The sequence below is a fragment of the Hyla sarda genome, chromosome 13 (assembly GCF_029499605.1).
Source record: "Hyla sarda isolate aHylSar1 chromosome 13, aHylSar1.hap1, whole genome shotgun sequence".
Taxonomy (NCBI): Eukaryota; Metazoa; Chordata; class Amphibia; order Anura; family Hylidae; genus Hyla; species Hyla sarda.
Genome location: NC_079201.1, coordinates 46579540 through 46596076, shown reverse-complemented (window position 1 = coordinate 46596076; position 16537 = coordinate 46579540). Strand labels below are relative to the sequence as shown.

The 16537-nt window shown below is 43.0% G+C and overlaps 1 protein-coding gene across 5 annotated transcripts in view; it reads right to left on the bottom strand.

Annotated features, from left to right (window-relative positions):
- The window catches only part of GRIN2C (glutamate ionotropic receptor NMDA type subunit 2C), a 101742-nt gene that overhangs the window by 43446 nt on the left and 41759 nt on the right, over nucleotides 1-16537 (bottom strand). For all 5 annotated transcript variants that reach the window (XM_056549610.1, XM_056549614.1, XM_056549611.1 and 2 more), the window contains exons 10-11: nucleotides 10611-10771; nucleotides 10077-10264 (exon numbers count right to left, since the gene is read on the bottom strand). In XM_056549610.1, coding sequence (XP_056405585.1) covers nucleotides 10077-10264; nucleotides 10611-10771 — 349 coding nt within the window. The remainder of the gene's footprint in view (nucleotides 1-10076; nucleotides 10265-10610; nucleotides 10772-16537) is intronic.

Genomic DNA, 16537 nt, shown 5'->3' with positions numbered 1-16537 from the left:
TAGTGAATAGGGTTTCAAAATCATATTTATATGCACTTGAATTTTTTGTGCACATTTCAATCTGCAGCTCAGGATAAAAAAGCTGGAATAGTACTGAAAACAGTGCACTAATAGTGGCTACACTTAGGCTAGGGCCAGACTAGCCATCGGGCATACCAGGCATTTGCCTGGTGGGCTGGACCATCCGTGGGCCCATCCTGTCCACCAGCCTTAAAAACTCTGGTGTGCCTCCAGCTTCGGCTGACAGTCGCCAGTTTTAAAGCTGCAGCCGGCGTTTGCCGCTTTAAGAGCAATGCCGTGTAGACACATCATCATATTCACGCTTCTGAAACCTCTGGTAATTTAGGGGGATGGATCTAGTGGGGGCATAGGGGTCTGGAAAAGGCTAGGGATCCATGAGGGGTTTGTAAAAGGATAAGGAGGGATCCATGAGGGGTTTGGAGGAGGATGACAGAGGAGTTGGGGGTGGGGGTTTTGGGTTAGGAATCCTGAGAGTTCTGGAGGAGGAAAGGAGGGGGAAGGGGGAGGGGAAGGATCTTGAGAGGACTGAAGGATGACAGAGGGGTCTGGGGAGGGGGGAATAGGAACCCTAAGGGGTCTGAAGTAAAAAAAGGATGACAGAGTGGTCTGTGGAGTGGAAGATCCTGAGAGATCTGGAGGATGACAGAGGGGTCGGGGGAAAGAGGGATCCTGAGGGGTCTGAAGGATGACAGAGGGGTCAGGGGAGGGGGGAATAGGGATCCTGTGGGTCTGAAGTAAAGGAAGATGACAGAGGGGTCTTGAAGAGAGAGGAGTTTGGGGGAAGATGACAGAGGAGTCTGGTGGAGGACGGCAAAGCAGTCTGGTGGGGATAAAGAGATCCTGAGGGCTCTGGGGGAGGTGGCAGAGGGGTCTAGGAGGACAAAGGGGGCCTGGAGGAGGAGGACAAAGGGGTCTGGAGGAGGAGGACACTGGGCACTGGGGAAGGACAAATGGGTCTGGAGGAGGACAGAGGGATCTGGGGGGCATAGGGGTTTAGAGGAGGAGGACATAGGGGTCTGGAGGAGGACATAGGAGTCTGGAGGAGGCTATAGGGGTCTAGTGGATGTAGAAGGGGTCTGGAAGGGGTCTGGAAGAGGACAAGGGTGCCTGGAGGAGGAGGACAGAGGGGTCTGGAGGAGTACATAGGGGTCTGGAGGAGAACATAGGGGTCTGGAGGAGGACATAGAGGTCTGGAGGATGTAGAGGGATCTGAAGGGGCATAGGGGTCTGAAGGAGGACTTAGGGGTCTGGGGGAAAGAGGGTATGACAACAAAGGGGTCTGAAAAAGGACAATACAGGGGTGGCAGTATTGTTTTCAGGGCACAGTGTGTGGCAGGATTTAATGATTTTGGGGCATCAATCTCTGCAGAGGGAAGATGTAGCTCTGGAAGAAGTCCTGGTGCCTGGACAAGATGAAGACTGTAATGTGTGAGTCACTATATTCCATTGTATAGTCTGTCTTGACTGTCCTATCACTGCTGTTGTTACTTGTAAGTTCTTTAGGGATGATGGGTGGAAATGTACCCCAAACTGTGGCTCTCCAGCTGTTACAAAACTAAAACTCCCATAATGCCTGAGGCTCTCCAAACATGATGAGAGTTGTAGCTTTGCAACAGCTGGAGAGCCATTTGAAGCAAGATGATCGGTGGAGGGCCTAGCAGTCGGACCCCACGTAAAAAATGGGCTGCTTAGTCTAAAATGCCCAAGCCTATTTTTGGTCCCAATTCGGCCCTGACTAAGGCTATATTCACATGGCTGTGGAAGATAACGAAAAACAAGGTGGTGCACACATGGTGAAGATAGTCAGTCAGATATTGGTATAATATGTCCCATTTTGATGACCTTTGCTGTCCGTTTCCTTGAATCTATATTCACATGGCAGAATTTTCACATATCCGCACCAATTCCGAGTCCGCATTCATTTGGGTGGTTTCTGGCCTGTACGGATTCCATGTGGAATCGGTGCAGATTCTGTGCTGAATCCATGCGGATTCTGCGTGCAGAAATTTTAAAGTGTTAATGGGAGTGCAGAATCCCATTAAAGTCTATTGGACTTTATTTTGATGCAGAATTTGCTTGCAGAAATTCTGCCATGTGAATAAAGCCTAAGGCTGGATTTGTACTTGGCAGATACATTTTTTGACAACTACTACTGCAGTTTTTGAGCCAAAGCCAGAAGGGTAAAAATAGAGAAAGGGAAAAAAAAAGAACAGAAGTGGCACTAATAGTGCAGTTAATCCCAGATGATATGGGAGGCTGGTGAAGATGTAAGTGAAATTAGTTCAGCTTGGTGTGTTGTGCGGGCAGGCACAACACTGTTTAGCGCTTGTGGAAAAAATTCCAATGTCGGGAGGCAGCTGGCCGTCGGTCCTGCTGTGGCAGCGGTGCGAATGCAGAGGAGAACAGCTGGAGAGAGAGGAGCCTGGCAGGGCTGACCTCTCTGGATCAGGAGTAAAAATATATTTTTTTAGGCTCTAAAGGCGCACTCACGAAGACTTCAGATGGGTTAATCAATGAAGTCTTTATTAAGTCAAGGATGGCAGTTTACAGAAAGGACAAAGCATTTCAAAGGTTACACCTTCTTCTTCAGGTCGTTACATGTATTACATAATGCACACTATATATACACTGAATTAAATTTAAAAAACGGTGGGAGAGAGGGTCACGGAGTAAGTGGTGACGTCACATGTCCCCGCGGCTACTCTGTGCCGTTCAGCTGGTGGTTCACTGTATAGTATTCTTAACACCAATGATTTTTTTCCCCATTGAAATGAATAGGCTGGTTAGAGCCTATGTACTTTCTATGGCTGGGCACCGATGTTGAGCAGCAGGGTGCACCTGCAGCCATGCACCCTGCTGCTCAACATCGGTGCCCAGCCACCAGCTGAACTGCACTGGGAGAGGAGACGCAGGGCCATGTGACATCACCACTGACCCTGTGACCCTCTCTCCTGCTGTTTATTTTATTTCATTCTATGTATATATAGTGTGCATTATGTAATACATGTAACTGGACCTGAAGAAGAAGGTGTAACCTTTGAAACGCGTTGTCTTTTCTGTAAACTGCCATCCTTGACTTAATAAAGACGACATTGATTAACCCATCTGAAGTCTCCGGGAGTGCGCCTTTAGAGCCTAAAAATCTTATTTTTCCTCCTGGTCCAGAGAGGTCAGCTCTCCAGCTGTTCTCCTCTGTATTCAAAGCAATGGGAAATATAAAGGAAAGACTTTATACTTCTTCTTAATGGATCCACACAGTAAAGTTTTAACTTGTAACTATGTAATTTTGTATTCATGCAGGGAATATGGAGCTTAACTTAAAAAAACAAAGCCTTGACTGCTATAAATAAATATGAACCCATTCATGAGTGCTTTGGCCCTAAATAGCCACATTTTTTTCTGACTTTAAGTCCCTCTACACCCTGTCCCAAATTATTATGCAAATTCTATCCCCTGCCTCTCAGTATCCCCCCTCCCCCGATGCTCATGATTGTGTGTCCCAGGTGCCCGAAGCGTTTACTTTGAACAAATATTGTATGACAACCAAAGAAATATAACCAGGAGATCACATGGCGGCACAATGACAGAGCCTGGAGGTGGCAGCAGCATCATGAGACCATATGGTAGCAGAATGACACAGCCTGGAGGTGGCATCAGCATGAGGAGACCATACGGTGGCATAATAACATAGCCTGGAGGTGACAGCAGAATGAGGAGACCATATAGACTAAAATGACAGAGCCTGGAGGTGGCATCAGCATGAGGAGACCATATAGTGGCTGAATAACACAGCATGGCGATTGCATCAGCATGAGGAGAACATATGGTGGCAGAATGACACAGATAAGAGGTGGAGGCAGCATTAGGAAACAATATAGTGGCAGAATGACACAGCCTGGTGGTGGCATCAGCATGAGGAGACCATATAGTGGCAGAATCACACAGCATGGAGGTGGCATCAGCATGAGGAGACCATATACTGGCTGAATGACACAGCCTGGAGGTGGCATCAGCATGAGGAGAACATATGGTGGCAGAATGACACAGCATGGAGGTGGCATCAGCATGAGGAGAACATATAGGGGCAGAATGACACAACCTAGAGGTGGCAGCAACCTATGTAGGCCACAGGGCGGCACAATGACAGAGCCTAGAGGTGCCACTAGCATGACGAGACCATAGGGCAGCACAATGACAGAGTCTGGAGGTGGCAGCATGGTCGGGAGACCATATGGCGTTACAGTTGGAGAGAATAAAGAGATTTTTGAGATGTAATTGGAAGATGTTGAAGAGATTAAAAGAGTACTCAGACCCTTTACTCTTAGCTTATGTGTGGGCAGGTGACAGACTTAGAGTAGCATATTCTGTAGTCACGAAACACAAAAGTATTGGTGGACTGGGAATTCCCGATATACGTTGGTATCAGACGGACACACTAATATTCTTGTTGCGTCCACTCTGGGATAGGAAAAAGAACATTCCATGGGCCCAGATTGAATGTCACCTAATTTTATTGACAGACCCTCGTAGTCTGCTGTTTCTGCATGTTTGGAACCTGGGTTTGCCTTTGGGGGGGGTATCACCTTTCACTGTAGTAGGACTTTCTAGTTGGGCTTATAGTCATGGCCTCTGTATGTTTCAATCTGAGCTGTGTAAACTGGAAGCCCCTTTTTGTTTGATTACACTTGGGATCCCTAATCTGGACGTATTCAGATGGGAGGAATGTGGCCTCTCCCTTATCACAAAATTATACAGTGATGGTACCCTTCCTCCTTTTTCGGATCTCGCCTCTACCCACCACTTACTTTCAAGACAGTTATTTACTTATATTAGAATTAAACACTTCTTCTCTTCTAACTTTCCTACTAATTCCCTCTCCTGTCCGGCCTTATTCCGTTACTTCTCCTGTCACCGTAAAGAATGTAAGCCTATTTATGGGGAACTAGCTGGCTATATGGATCTTTAACCCACCAGATATGTGAAAGCTTGGGAATTAGACTTGAACAGCACATTCACGTTGGACCAATGGTCTAAGGCATTCAGATACACTCATTCCTCCCTAAAATCTATAGCTCAAGTGGAGGCCATTGTGAATTCTCAACTACAGGGTGGGCCATTTATATGGATACACCTTAATACAATGGGAATGGTTGGTGATATTAACTTCCTGTTTGTGGCACATTAGTATATGTGAGGGAGGAAACTTTTGAAGATGGGTGGTGACCATGGTGGCCATTTTGAAGTCGGCCGTTTTGAATCCAAATTTAGTTTTTTCAATAGGAAGAGGGTCATGTGACACATCATTGTTTCTTGTGAAATTCCCAATAAGTTTGATGTGCTTGGTTTTAACATAACTTTATTCTTTCATGAGTTATTTACAAGTTTCTGACCACTTATAAAATGTGTTCAATGTGCTGCCCATTGTGTTGGATTGTCAATGCAACCCTCTTCTCCCACTCTTCACACACTGATAGCAACACTGCAGGAGAAATGCTAGCACAGCCTTCCAGTATCCGTAGTTTCAGGTGCTGCAGAATGGACAAAACAAAAACTGGAACAGGACCCTCAGTTTACGCAGAAGATTTTGTTTAATGATGAGGCAAACTTTTATGTGAATGGTGAAGTTAACAAACAAAACCACCACTATTGGTCTGACACTAACCCACATTGGATAGATCCCGTCAAGACTGTTGGAACACAAAAATTGATGGTAAGGTGTGGTATATGGGGTAAAAAGATAGCGGGGCCATTCTTCATCAAGGCCACTGGATATGCAAAATTGCTACAGGATGATGTGTTTCCCTCTTTATGCACTGAAGCTGGCATGTTCCCTGAATTTTTCCAGCAAGATGGTGCACCACCACATTATGGGTGTCAGGTCCGAGCATTCCTAGATGAACAGTTTCCTGGAAAGTGGATTGGTAATTGTGGGCCAGTTGAATGGCCCCCAACGTCTCCCGATCTGACCCCTTTAGATTTTTCTTTGGGGTCATCTAAAGGCAATTGCCTATGCTGTGAAGATACGAGATGTGCAGCACCTGAAACTATGGATACTGGAAGCCTGTGTTATCATTTCTCCTGCGGTGTTGCTATCAGTGTGTGAAGAGTGGGAGAAGAGGGTTGCATTGACAATCCAACACAATGGGCAGCACATTGAATACATTTTATAAGTGGTCAGAAACTTGTAAATAACTAATGAAAGAATAAAGTTATGTTAAAACCAAGCACATCATTGTTTTTCTTGTGAAATTCCCAATAAGTTTGATGTGTCACATGACCCTCTTCCTATTGAAAAACAAAAGTATGATTCAAAATGGCCGACTTCAAAATGGCCACCATGGTCACCATCCATCTTGAAAAGTTTCCCCCCTCACATATACTAATGTGCCACAAACAGGAAGTTAATATCACCAACCATTCCCATTTTATTAAGGTGTATCCATATAAATGGCCCACCCTGTACAATGGTATTACACCCCCATGAGATTACAGGCTATGTACTTTTCGTGTTCGGATTTGTGTTGGAGGGGATGTTTGCAAAAAGGCACCCTGGCACACATATTTTGTGGTTGTCCTCTTCTCTCCAGATGTTGACAGTAGAGAACCTAATCCAAACAGTCATAGGCATACCTTTTACTCTAGCACCTCACTTAGCATTACTGATTGACCTTCAGCTGTTACCACCCTCAGAGCGCAAACTAGTCTGTAAAATAGTAGTCCTAGCTTAACTGGTCATCACTCACTATTGGAAGAGGCCTCAAGCTCCAGACATCACAGAACTAATCTACCTTATCTACCATGTCCATACACTAGAGGAGATTTGGGCAATTGGGAAGGGTCAGTCACATCAACATTATCTTATATGGGACTCATGGCAAAAGACAGCACCCCTTAGAATTTGAAGCCAAATGTCACTATATGCTAACCTGGGACTATGGTATCAAATAATTTCTGATGGGAGTTGAAACACCTGATTTGCCCTAAGTATACATCATATCCTACTTACTGAGTGTTGTTCTTGAATGAGTCTACGCCCATGTGACGTTAGGTACAACATATTTACCCTCTGTTTGGTTTGCTTAGTTTCTTATTGTTATTATTACTAAGACTTTTTTTTGCTCGACCTTACTGGTATGAATTTGATAATCATCTGAATTATGCTGACTTGTCATGCCGTTCACATGCCGACCTCATTGCAGGATGAGTTTCATGCTATTGCTTCCTTTTATATTATATTTCAAAACTTACATACCATTTACAGATTGTTGCAAATTCTATAAAAAAAAAATGTAAAAAAAATGTAAAAGTAAAAAAAAAGTGAAAAATCCCCTCCCCCAATAAAAAAGTAAAACATCCGTTTTTCCTATTTTACCCCCAAAAAGCGTAAAAAATAAATTTTATAGATATATTTGGTATCGCCGCGTGCGTAAATGTCTGAACTATTAAAATAAAATGTTAATGATCCCGTACGGTGAACGGCGTGAACGAAAAAAAAAATTCCAAAATTGCTACTTTTTTAATACATTTTATTCAAAAAAATTATAAAAAATGTATTACGTTTTTTATATGCAAATATGGTATAAAAAAAGTACAGATCATGGCGCAAAAAATGAGCCCCCATACCGCCGCTTATACGGAAAAATAAAAAAGTTAGAGGTCATCAAAATAAAGGGGTTATAAACGTACTAATTTGGTTAAAAAGTTTGTGATTTTTTTTAAGCGCAACAATAATATAAAAGTATGTAATAATGGGTATCATTTTAATTGTATTGACCCTCAGAATACAGAACACATGTCATTTTTACCATAAATTGTACGGCGTGAAAACGAAACCTTCCAAAATTAGCAAAATTGCGTTTTTCGTTTTAATTTCCCCACAAAAATAGTGTTTTTTGGTTGCGTCATACATTTTATGATATAATGAGTGATGTCATTACAAAGGACAACTGGTCGCGCAAATAACAAGCCCTCATACTAGTCTGTGGATGAAAATATAAAAGAGTTATGATTTTTAGAAGGCGAGGAGGAAAATATGAAAACGTAAAAATTAAATTGTCTGAGTCCTTAAGGCCAAAATGGGCTGAGTCCTTAAGGGGTTAAAGAGTACCTGCCACCATCTCCATTGATTTATATTATGCTGCTGGTATGTTGCCCTCTTCATTACCTGCCCCCCGCAGTTTTTCTTTTTCATTTTAGCCCAGTATTTCCTCTTTCAAAGCTTGCTCACTGCAGGCAGTGTTTAATGTAGCTGAGGTGCGCCATGCAGCGTGCACAGTGCTTGCTCCCATCTGTCTAATTGACAGGCAGGGAACTACACTGTGCTCGTCAGTGTCCAGGCTGCACTATGAGAGTTAGGACTATCACAGGGCTGGCTGGCTGCTGATAGGCTGTATGCCGCATGTGATACAGGGTGATCCCGCCTACCTGCCTTCCCAGAGTTCCTGGCCCATGTCCTCACATGTGTAGTGGCCATTTTAGATCCCCTGGAGCCTGGACCGCACTAAATGGCGTTTAATGGAGAGATTCGTTTTATCGAATCGTGACGATATTCAGATTCATTACGAATAGAATTTTTCAGGAAATTCGTAACGAATTCGGATTCATCTGATTCGATTTGCTCATCTCTAGTTATAAGATTTGACTTTTTATCCATGAAAACGATTTAGCAGACAAAATATCTTTTGAGTAGTCTGGAGACATCTTTTTTGTCTTGTCATAGAATTTTAGTCTGGAGGATACACAGACATTTCACCTGCATTTAGCTCCTCATTATAGGCTGTTTCCCCAGAAAGTATTGAGCTACTTACTTATATACCTATCTCATAAGTCAACACAGAGGTTGAAAACATAAAACTAGGGGGTATCCGATACTTTATTTACAAATAGTCTCACTACTCTTAACATTCTTTACTGTAAGAGCAGTGAGACTATGGAATCACTGGCAGAGGACTGTTTCATGGTATACTTATGAAAATAGATCAAAAGGGGCTTAGATACATTTCTAAAGTGTAATAATACAGGTTATAGTTACTAGAGTTTTCAAAAGGGGTGTTGATCCAGGGAATTGCTTTTATTGCCAGATTTGGAGTCAGGAAGGAGCTTTTCTCCCTAAAATGTGGAAAAGTTTTACCGTTTAACGGTATACAAAATGTTTGCACCAGTATACAGGATACAATAATTCAGTGGTTGTTGCAGTAGCATGGCCCACATTACCCCTTCAGCTACTTTCCTAGTAAGGTGAGACTGGAGAGTGCCGTTGCTTCTGCTGAATGCGTTGTGAACTCCCACTCCTCCGGGCTCAGTCACATTCACCCCCCCCCCCCCCCCGCCCCCACACACACACAACATTTACAAGCGTCATCTCCCCCAATCAGTTCTGCCTAAAATTTTCCCTTTAAATTAGAAACTGTACTGTATCTGACTTGTCATTTATGATGTCAACATTTTTAAAGAAGCTCTCAAGGCACTTTTACATTTAGTATATGGATTCTTGATAACTTTAATTGGGATATTTACTTTCCAGATAAGTTAAACTGGTGCCAGAAAGTTACACAGATATACAAATTTCTTCCATTAAAAATCTTAATCCTTCCAGTACTTATCAGCTGCTGTATGCTACAGAGGAAGTTGTATAGTTCTTTTTAGTCTGACCACAGTACTCTCTGTTGACACCCCTGTCTATGTCTGGAACTGTACAGAGCAGGAGAAAATCCATATAGCAAACCCCTCCTGCTCTAGACAGTTCCTGACATGGAAAGAGGTGTCACCAGAGTGCATTGTGGTCAGAAAGAAAAAAAATTCCTATGGAGCATACAGCAGCTGAAAAGTACTGGAAGGGTTAAGATTTTTAAATAGAAGCAATTCTGTCTAACCTTCTGGCACCAATTGATTTGAAAAAAAAAATTTCCACTGGAGTACCCCTTTAAATTAAAGAAATTTCATCAGTGTAATTTTTCAATTTCTACTTCATTCTACTTTCTACTTGTTCTTCAACTTTATATGCCAGTATTATGCAAGAGACACTTAAAACTGACATAATAGTATTAGACACCTACCATCTCCAAGAAACTGTAGCAAAGCCAGGTCAATCGGTCGCTTCCACCTTGAGTTCTTTTGCAGAGCGATACCATACCCTGTTGTTGCAAAGACTTTCCCACTCCCAATGGTCACAAGCTTACACCCTTCGTCCTTGCCTGCCATGTAATTCAGCACTGCTGCATCATAAATAAATGCATCCAACTTTCTGTAAATAAATAAATAAATTAAGAACCAAGATAACAACTGGCAATATTGGGCATTACACACAATAATGCAAACAATTACAGAAAGGGGAGAGAAGAAATGACACTATCCACAACCACACATATACAGTATAGAGGCATGTATCACAAAAGTTGTACAGCTGATATATAAATCATACTCCCTGTCATGTAGGGTTTGAAGGGCTTAGGGTTATATGGATATAAAGCATCATGGCTGAACTTGATGGACATGACTTTTTCTAACCTAAGTACCTATGTAAAATATAAGTACTAAAATATTATTTTTGCTACAGCAAAACAAATTATAATCTCTAAAATAGTTCTTACCCAGACTTTAAGCTGGCAAGTGCATCTTCCACTGATCGCTGGTTGTATCTCACCATGTAACTGTGCATGTCAGGATAGTTGGTGCGGATATTACGCTCAGTACTACCATTTGGGACAGTGCCAAATCGAAAAGGTGGGTAATGTTCTTGAGGTTTCTGGAACTGAAGATAGAAAAAAAAAATCATTATTTCCACTTGTTTTTTTTATTTTTTTACAAAAAAGTCAATAAAAATGCCCATTCTGCCGCATGGCCTTTTTTCTTGTGAAAAAATGCTGCGGCCAGATCTTAGCTGCAAGTCAATAGGGAACTGCAAAATGCCAAATCCACTTGGCGTCTTTCAGTTTGGCGTTTTAAAAAAAAATCCTTTTGGTGTTTTTGGGCTCCTTTGCAGTTTTTAAAAAAACAACCTCTTGTCGAGACTTTGGCGTTTTTTCGGGAAAATCTTGGCGTTTTCCTCCCAAAAAAGTCTATAGGAGTGAAAAAACGCCAAGAAAAATGCCATGTGGGTTTTAACTTTGGCGTTTTTTCAGGCGTTTTTTATTCTTTTTTGGACTTTAGTGATCCAAAAAACTGATGGAGATACCTTTTTTTATTAAAATTTTGTAGGGTACCATTAAAAAATAATAATAAAAAAGATACAGTAGTGATGAAAAAAATAGTATTTAACGAAATATATAAATTCTATACATTTTTAAACAGGGATCAATTTATGTGGGCGGGCAGGGCACTAAAAATATAGCCGACAATAATAAAAATTTAGTGTATGTGTGTGTTTTTCACTTTTTATTTTTATTTTTTTAGGTAATACTACTACTCCCAGCATGGAACACACTGTTCCATGATGGGAGCAATAGTACCTGTACTAATTGAAAGATCGCCAGGGTCTGTTGCGATCCTCCTGTATAATATATAGATGCAGCCGGACGCTCTTCTATGGTCCCCTGCACTGACGTATATATACACCTATTCATATTTCCCAAAGAGAGCTGTGATTGGCCAGATGTTCCAGCCGGTACCAATAGGCCCGGAATTTTTGTGATTATTTAATTGAGTCTACCGTATTCTTTTTAGGATTTATGTGTTCAGTTGGTAGCATAAATATATAGATGGACATTTTGACATTTATCAGTGCATACTTGCATACTGCATACTATTGTATTTGCTTCATCAGTGGTTTCTGATACACGCTGTGTTCACTTGTGGTATTTGCATCACGTTTGTTCTATATTTTGTTTATACTAGTATTTGTGCAGGGGGTGCTATGGTGGACTATTACCATTATTATCCAAGAGCAAACCCACACCATCTTCATTGTACCAGCCCAAGAAGTGTTGGAGATCTAATGGACAGACCACAGCCACATACTTGACCACAACAACCGTGGACTTCTGACCCTATTATCTAGACAACCGAAAGGGCCACTGCCAGCATGTGCTCCCACTGCATTGCTGGTATGCTGTGAGATAAAATTAATGTTTCTTTGCAGCACGCTAAGATACAATTCCATCTTACTATGTTTTATCATGTTGAATCCAGAAAGCTAAACTTGCTTGCAGTCTTACATTGAATATTTACTTGTTAACACCTCCTTAGTAACTATACACTGGGCCTGTGTTGCATTTATAATTTCATCATTACATTTCAATGCATAGTCTGCATATAGTCTGCTATATCAATGTTCACAATCCTGCAGCAGCAGCAGGCAGGATAATAGCAATCTGTACAGGCCTGACAATTAACAAATGTGTTAATGAGAGCTTAATCACAAACATAATGAGGAGTTATGGATTTTTCACCCGTCCCAGGAACGTTGCAACCTGCCTTTTCTTTCCATCCTGCTAATGTTTCCTTTTTGTCTCCTTCATTTAAGCTTCCTTTCAATTTCTATGTCAATTTATGTTGTGTTTTAATCTATATTTGCCATGTGTACATTTTGGTCTGCCACTGGTATCCTATTGATCTCAAAAGCACCTGATAAAACACATTTTAAGTTTATATATGACAACAATGCTTATCTTTATTCATTAGTATATCTGTAGCAAAAGGAGCATACATATGTAAATCATAACTGTATACAGGGTCACTGAATGTGAGCATATGGTTATTTTCCAGGGTATTTGACATTACCTCTGATAACTGGGCAATGTAAGGTAACAACAAACGGGAACTGTAAACACTATTTATCTGTGCACTGTAGGTCCTCACATGGACCTTGTATTGACTATTTACAGTGGCATCTTTTACCCATAGGCTACTATGGTATCTGTTTAACCCCTAAATGACACGGGGTATACACTGAAGATCAAAATTAGAGAACAACACACAATTTCCTAAATGTCAAGGTCATATTGTAGTTCCATGTGAATATGTCCTAACCTGAGTAAAATAGCAGTATTTTAAGCTTATTTCTTGAATGTTATTTATTCTAAAGCACAGGATAAAAATGTAAATGAGATAATTGAAAAACAACACTGATCAAAAATAGAGAACACTTTCAGATACCTGCAAGTTATTGGTTTTAATCTGGCAACTGGTGCTTATTTCCAGTTTTCACTGAGTTCAAAAATGGTGAGCCGTTCCAAAGTGACTGAAACCCTCTGGCAGCAGATTGTCCAGATGAAGGCCAAAGGGGTGACCCTATCAGCCATAGCAAGAGAAATTGGTCGTTCCAAGTCTGTGATTTCTAGCATCTTTACAACATCACAAACTCATTCAAGTCCCCCAAGAAGGCTATTCGCCGTCAAAAAACAAATGCAAGAGAGGACAGGATAATGCGGAGAATTTCCATGGGTAATCGTTTTAACACTGCACCTGGAATTGCTCACCAGTTCACCACTAAACAGGGTAAGGATCTGTCTCGTCATACAGTATCTCAACATTTAACCTCCCTGGCAGTATGATTGTGTCAGGAAATTTGTACCAAAAGTGGTACAATTTTTTGCATGGAAATTTGGCGTTATGTATTGTACCTACCCATTTTATGCCCACCGCCCATTTCACATCCCCCCCTTGTCATATCCCCCCCCCCCTCCATGTCACATTCTCCCCCCCTTGTCACATTCTTCCCCCTTGTCACATTCCCCCCCCCCCCTTCATGTCACATTCTGTCACATCCCCCCATTGTCACATTCTTCCTCCCTCCATTTCACATTCCCTTCCTCATCACATTCCTCCTGTCACATTCTTCCCCCCTCTGTCACATTCACCCCTTTGTCACATTCTTCCTCCCTCCATGTCACATCCCCCCTTATCACATTTCCCTCCCCCTTTGTCACATTCTTCCTCCCTCCATGTCACATTCCCCCCTTATCACATTCCCCTCCCCCCTTTGTCACATTCTTCCTCCCTCCATGTCACATCCCCCCTTATCACATTTCCCTCCCCCTTTGTCACATTCTTCCTCCCTCCATGTCACATTCCCCCCTTATCACATTCCCCTCCCCCCTTTGTCACATTCTTCCTCCCTCCATGTCACATTCCCCCCTTATCACATTCCCTTCCCCCCCTTTGTCACATTCTTACTCCCTCCATGTCACATTCCCCCCCCTTATCACATACACCCGTTATCACATTCCCCTCCCACTGTCACATCACCCCCTTGTCACATTCCCCCCTCTGTCACATTCCCCCCTCTGTCACATTCCCCCCTTTGTCACATTCTTCCTCCATGTCACATCCCCCCCTTATCACATTCCCCTCCCCCCTTTGTCACATTCTTCCTCCCTCCATGTCACATTCCCCCTCTTATCACATCCCCCCCCCTTATCACATTCCCTTCCCCCCTTTGTCACATTCTTCCTCCCTCCATGTCACATTCCCCCCCCCCCTTATCACATTCCCCTCCCCCCCTTTGTCACATTCTTCCTCCTCTTTGTCACATTCAGCCCCCCCCCCCAGTCACATTCATCCCCCCTTTTCTTGTTCGGCAGCAACACACACTAGGTTTGCCAGGCAGATTTCAAACCCAGTGTATGTGCTGCCGAACAAGTCCTTTCCCCTTCAGCCAATCACTGGCTTGACACGTGACACCACTGCGGCCAGTGATTGGCTGAAAAGGGAAAGGTCCTACAAGTTAAATAATGAAGAGAGGACACCCCGGACCGCACGGAGGGGAACGGCATGTGCAGGGATCGGGAGTAGGTGAGCAGAAGTTTTTTTTTATTTTCCTCCCGGTGGCCTTTTACACTTAGCTCAGTGTTTTTCTACCAGAGTGCCTCCAGCTGTTGTGAAACTACTACTCCCAGCATGCCCGTACAACCTTTGGCTGTTCGGCCATGCTGAGAGTTGTAGTTTTGCAACAACTGGAGGCACCCTGGTTGGGAAACACTGACTTTTAGTATTTAGATTTGTCTTTACCTGCTCTGCCACGGGAGCCGACCCGAGCAGATAATTCCATGTTTTCTCGGGGGGGCGTATCGCTATATCGCAAAAAGCAAAAATCGCGATTTGATTGCTTTTGCGATATATCGTGCAGCCTTATTACCCCGGCAACTCTGCAATGCTACCCCGAGCGTGACTCAGGGTTACTGCTCCTGGCAGGGAAAATTAACCCCCGAGTCACGCTCTGAAGGTTAAGAGCATTTGGACTGAAAGCCCACTCTGCAGTGACCAAACCTCTCATTGGCAGAAAAAATCAAAAGGCTAGACTCTCCTATGCTGAGGAACGTGTTGTGTGGACGGAGGAGAAGTGGTCTAGAGTTCATTTTAGTTTAATTTATTTGGGTCTGATGGGAAACATTATGTTTGTCGACAAACTGGGGAAAGACTGAACCCAAAGTGTGTAAAGAAGTCAGTGAATGGTGGAGGAGGAAGTGTCATGGTTTGGGGAATGTTTTCTGCAGCAGGAGTTGGACCTCTCATACAACTACATGGCAGAGTAAATGCAAGTGTGTATCTGAACCAGGGGTCAAGTCCTGATTAAAAAAAAGTGTGGGGACTCACGCTGATGGGCTGGTCCTGCAGGACTCTGGCTTATGGGAATGGTAATCCTGTGAAAAAGTACAGGGACTCAGTTCCCACATGTTCCTGCAGGACTTTAGCCCTGATGAGAACCTTCAACAGCACATGGTTCTTTCCTTGCGTTCATCACTCAATAAGCCAGCAATTTTCATGCAGGACAATGCCCCCTGTCACACAGCAAAACGGGTAAAGCAGTCCTGATCTAAATCCAATAGAAAACCTCTGGAAAATCCTTGGTGACAAAGTTATGGCCAAGAAACCCACCATAGTCACAGAATTGTGGAAGAAACTGGAAGAATAGTGGACCAAAATAACACCAGAACAGTGTGAGAGACTAGTGATGTCCTGTGGGGGACGCAGATGTGCTGAAGTCATTCAAAGCAAATACCCGTACGCTTCCTACTGATTGGTGACTGTTGTAACCTTCAGAAAATTTACTTAGAATCATTCTCTGTGCTACAGTCATTGCTGTTCTTAATTAATTATGATTAGAGATGAGCGAATCGAAGCAGACGAACTCAAATTCATTACGAATTTCATGAAATATTTGATTCTTAACTAATGCGAATACCGCCACAATTCTATCGCGTGAATTGCTTCATTAAACTCCATTTTAAAGCATTCCCAGCTCCAGGACACCAAAAATGGTGGATCCTCTGTGTCAGCGAGGGATTGGCGTGGACCGTGTCGGTGGACCGGTTCTAGGGTTGCTACTGGTTTTCACCAGAGCCCGCCGCAAAGCGGGATGGTCTTGCTGCGGCGGTAGCAACCAGGTCGTATCCACCGGCAACGGCTCAACCTCGCTGACTGCTGAGAAGGCGTGGGACAGAAGGACTAGGCAGAGGCAAGGTCAGACGTAGCAGAAGGTCGGGGCAGGCGGCAAGGTTCGTAGTCAATGAGGATAGCAGGAGATCTGGAACACAGGCTTTGGACAACACTAAACGCTTTCACTGGCACAAGGCAACAA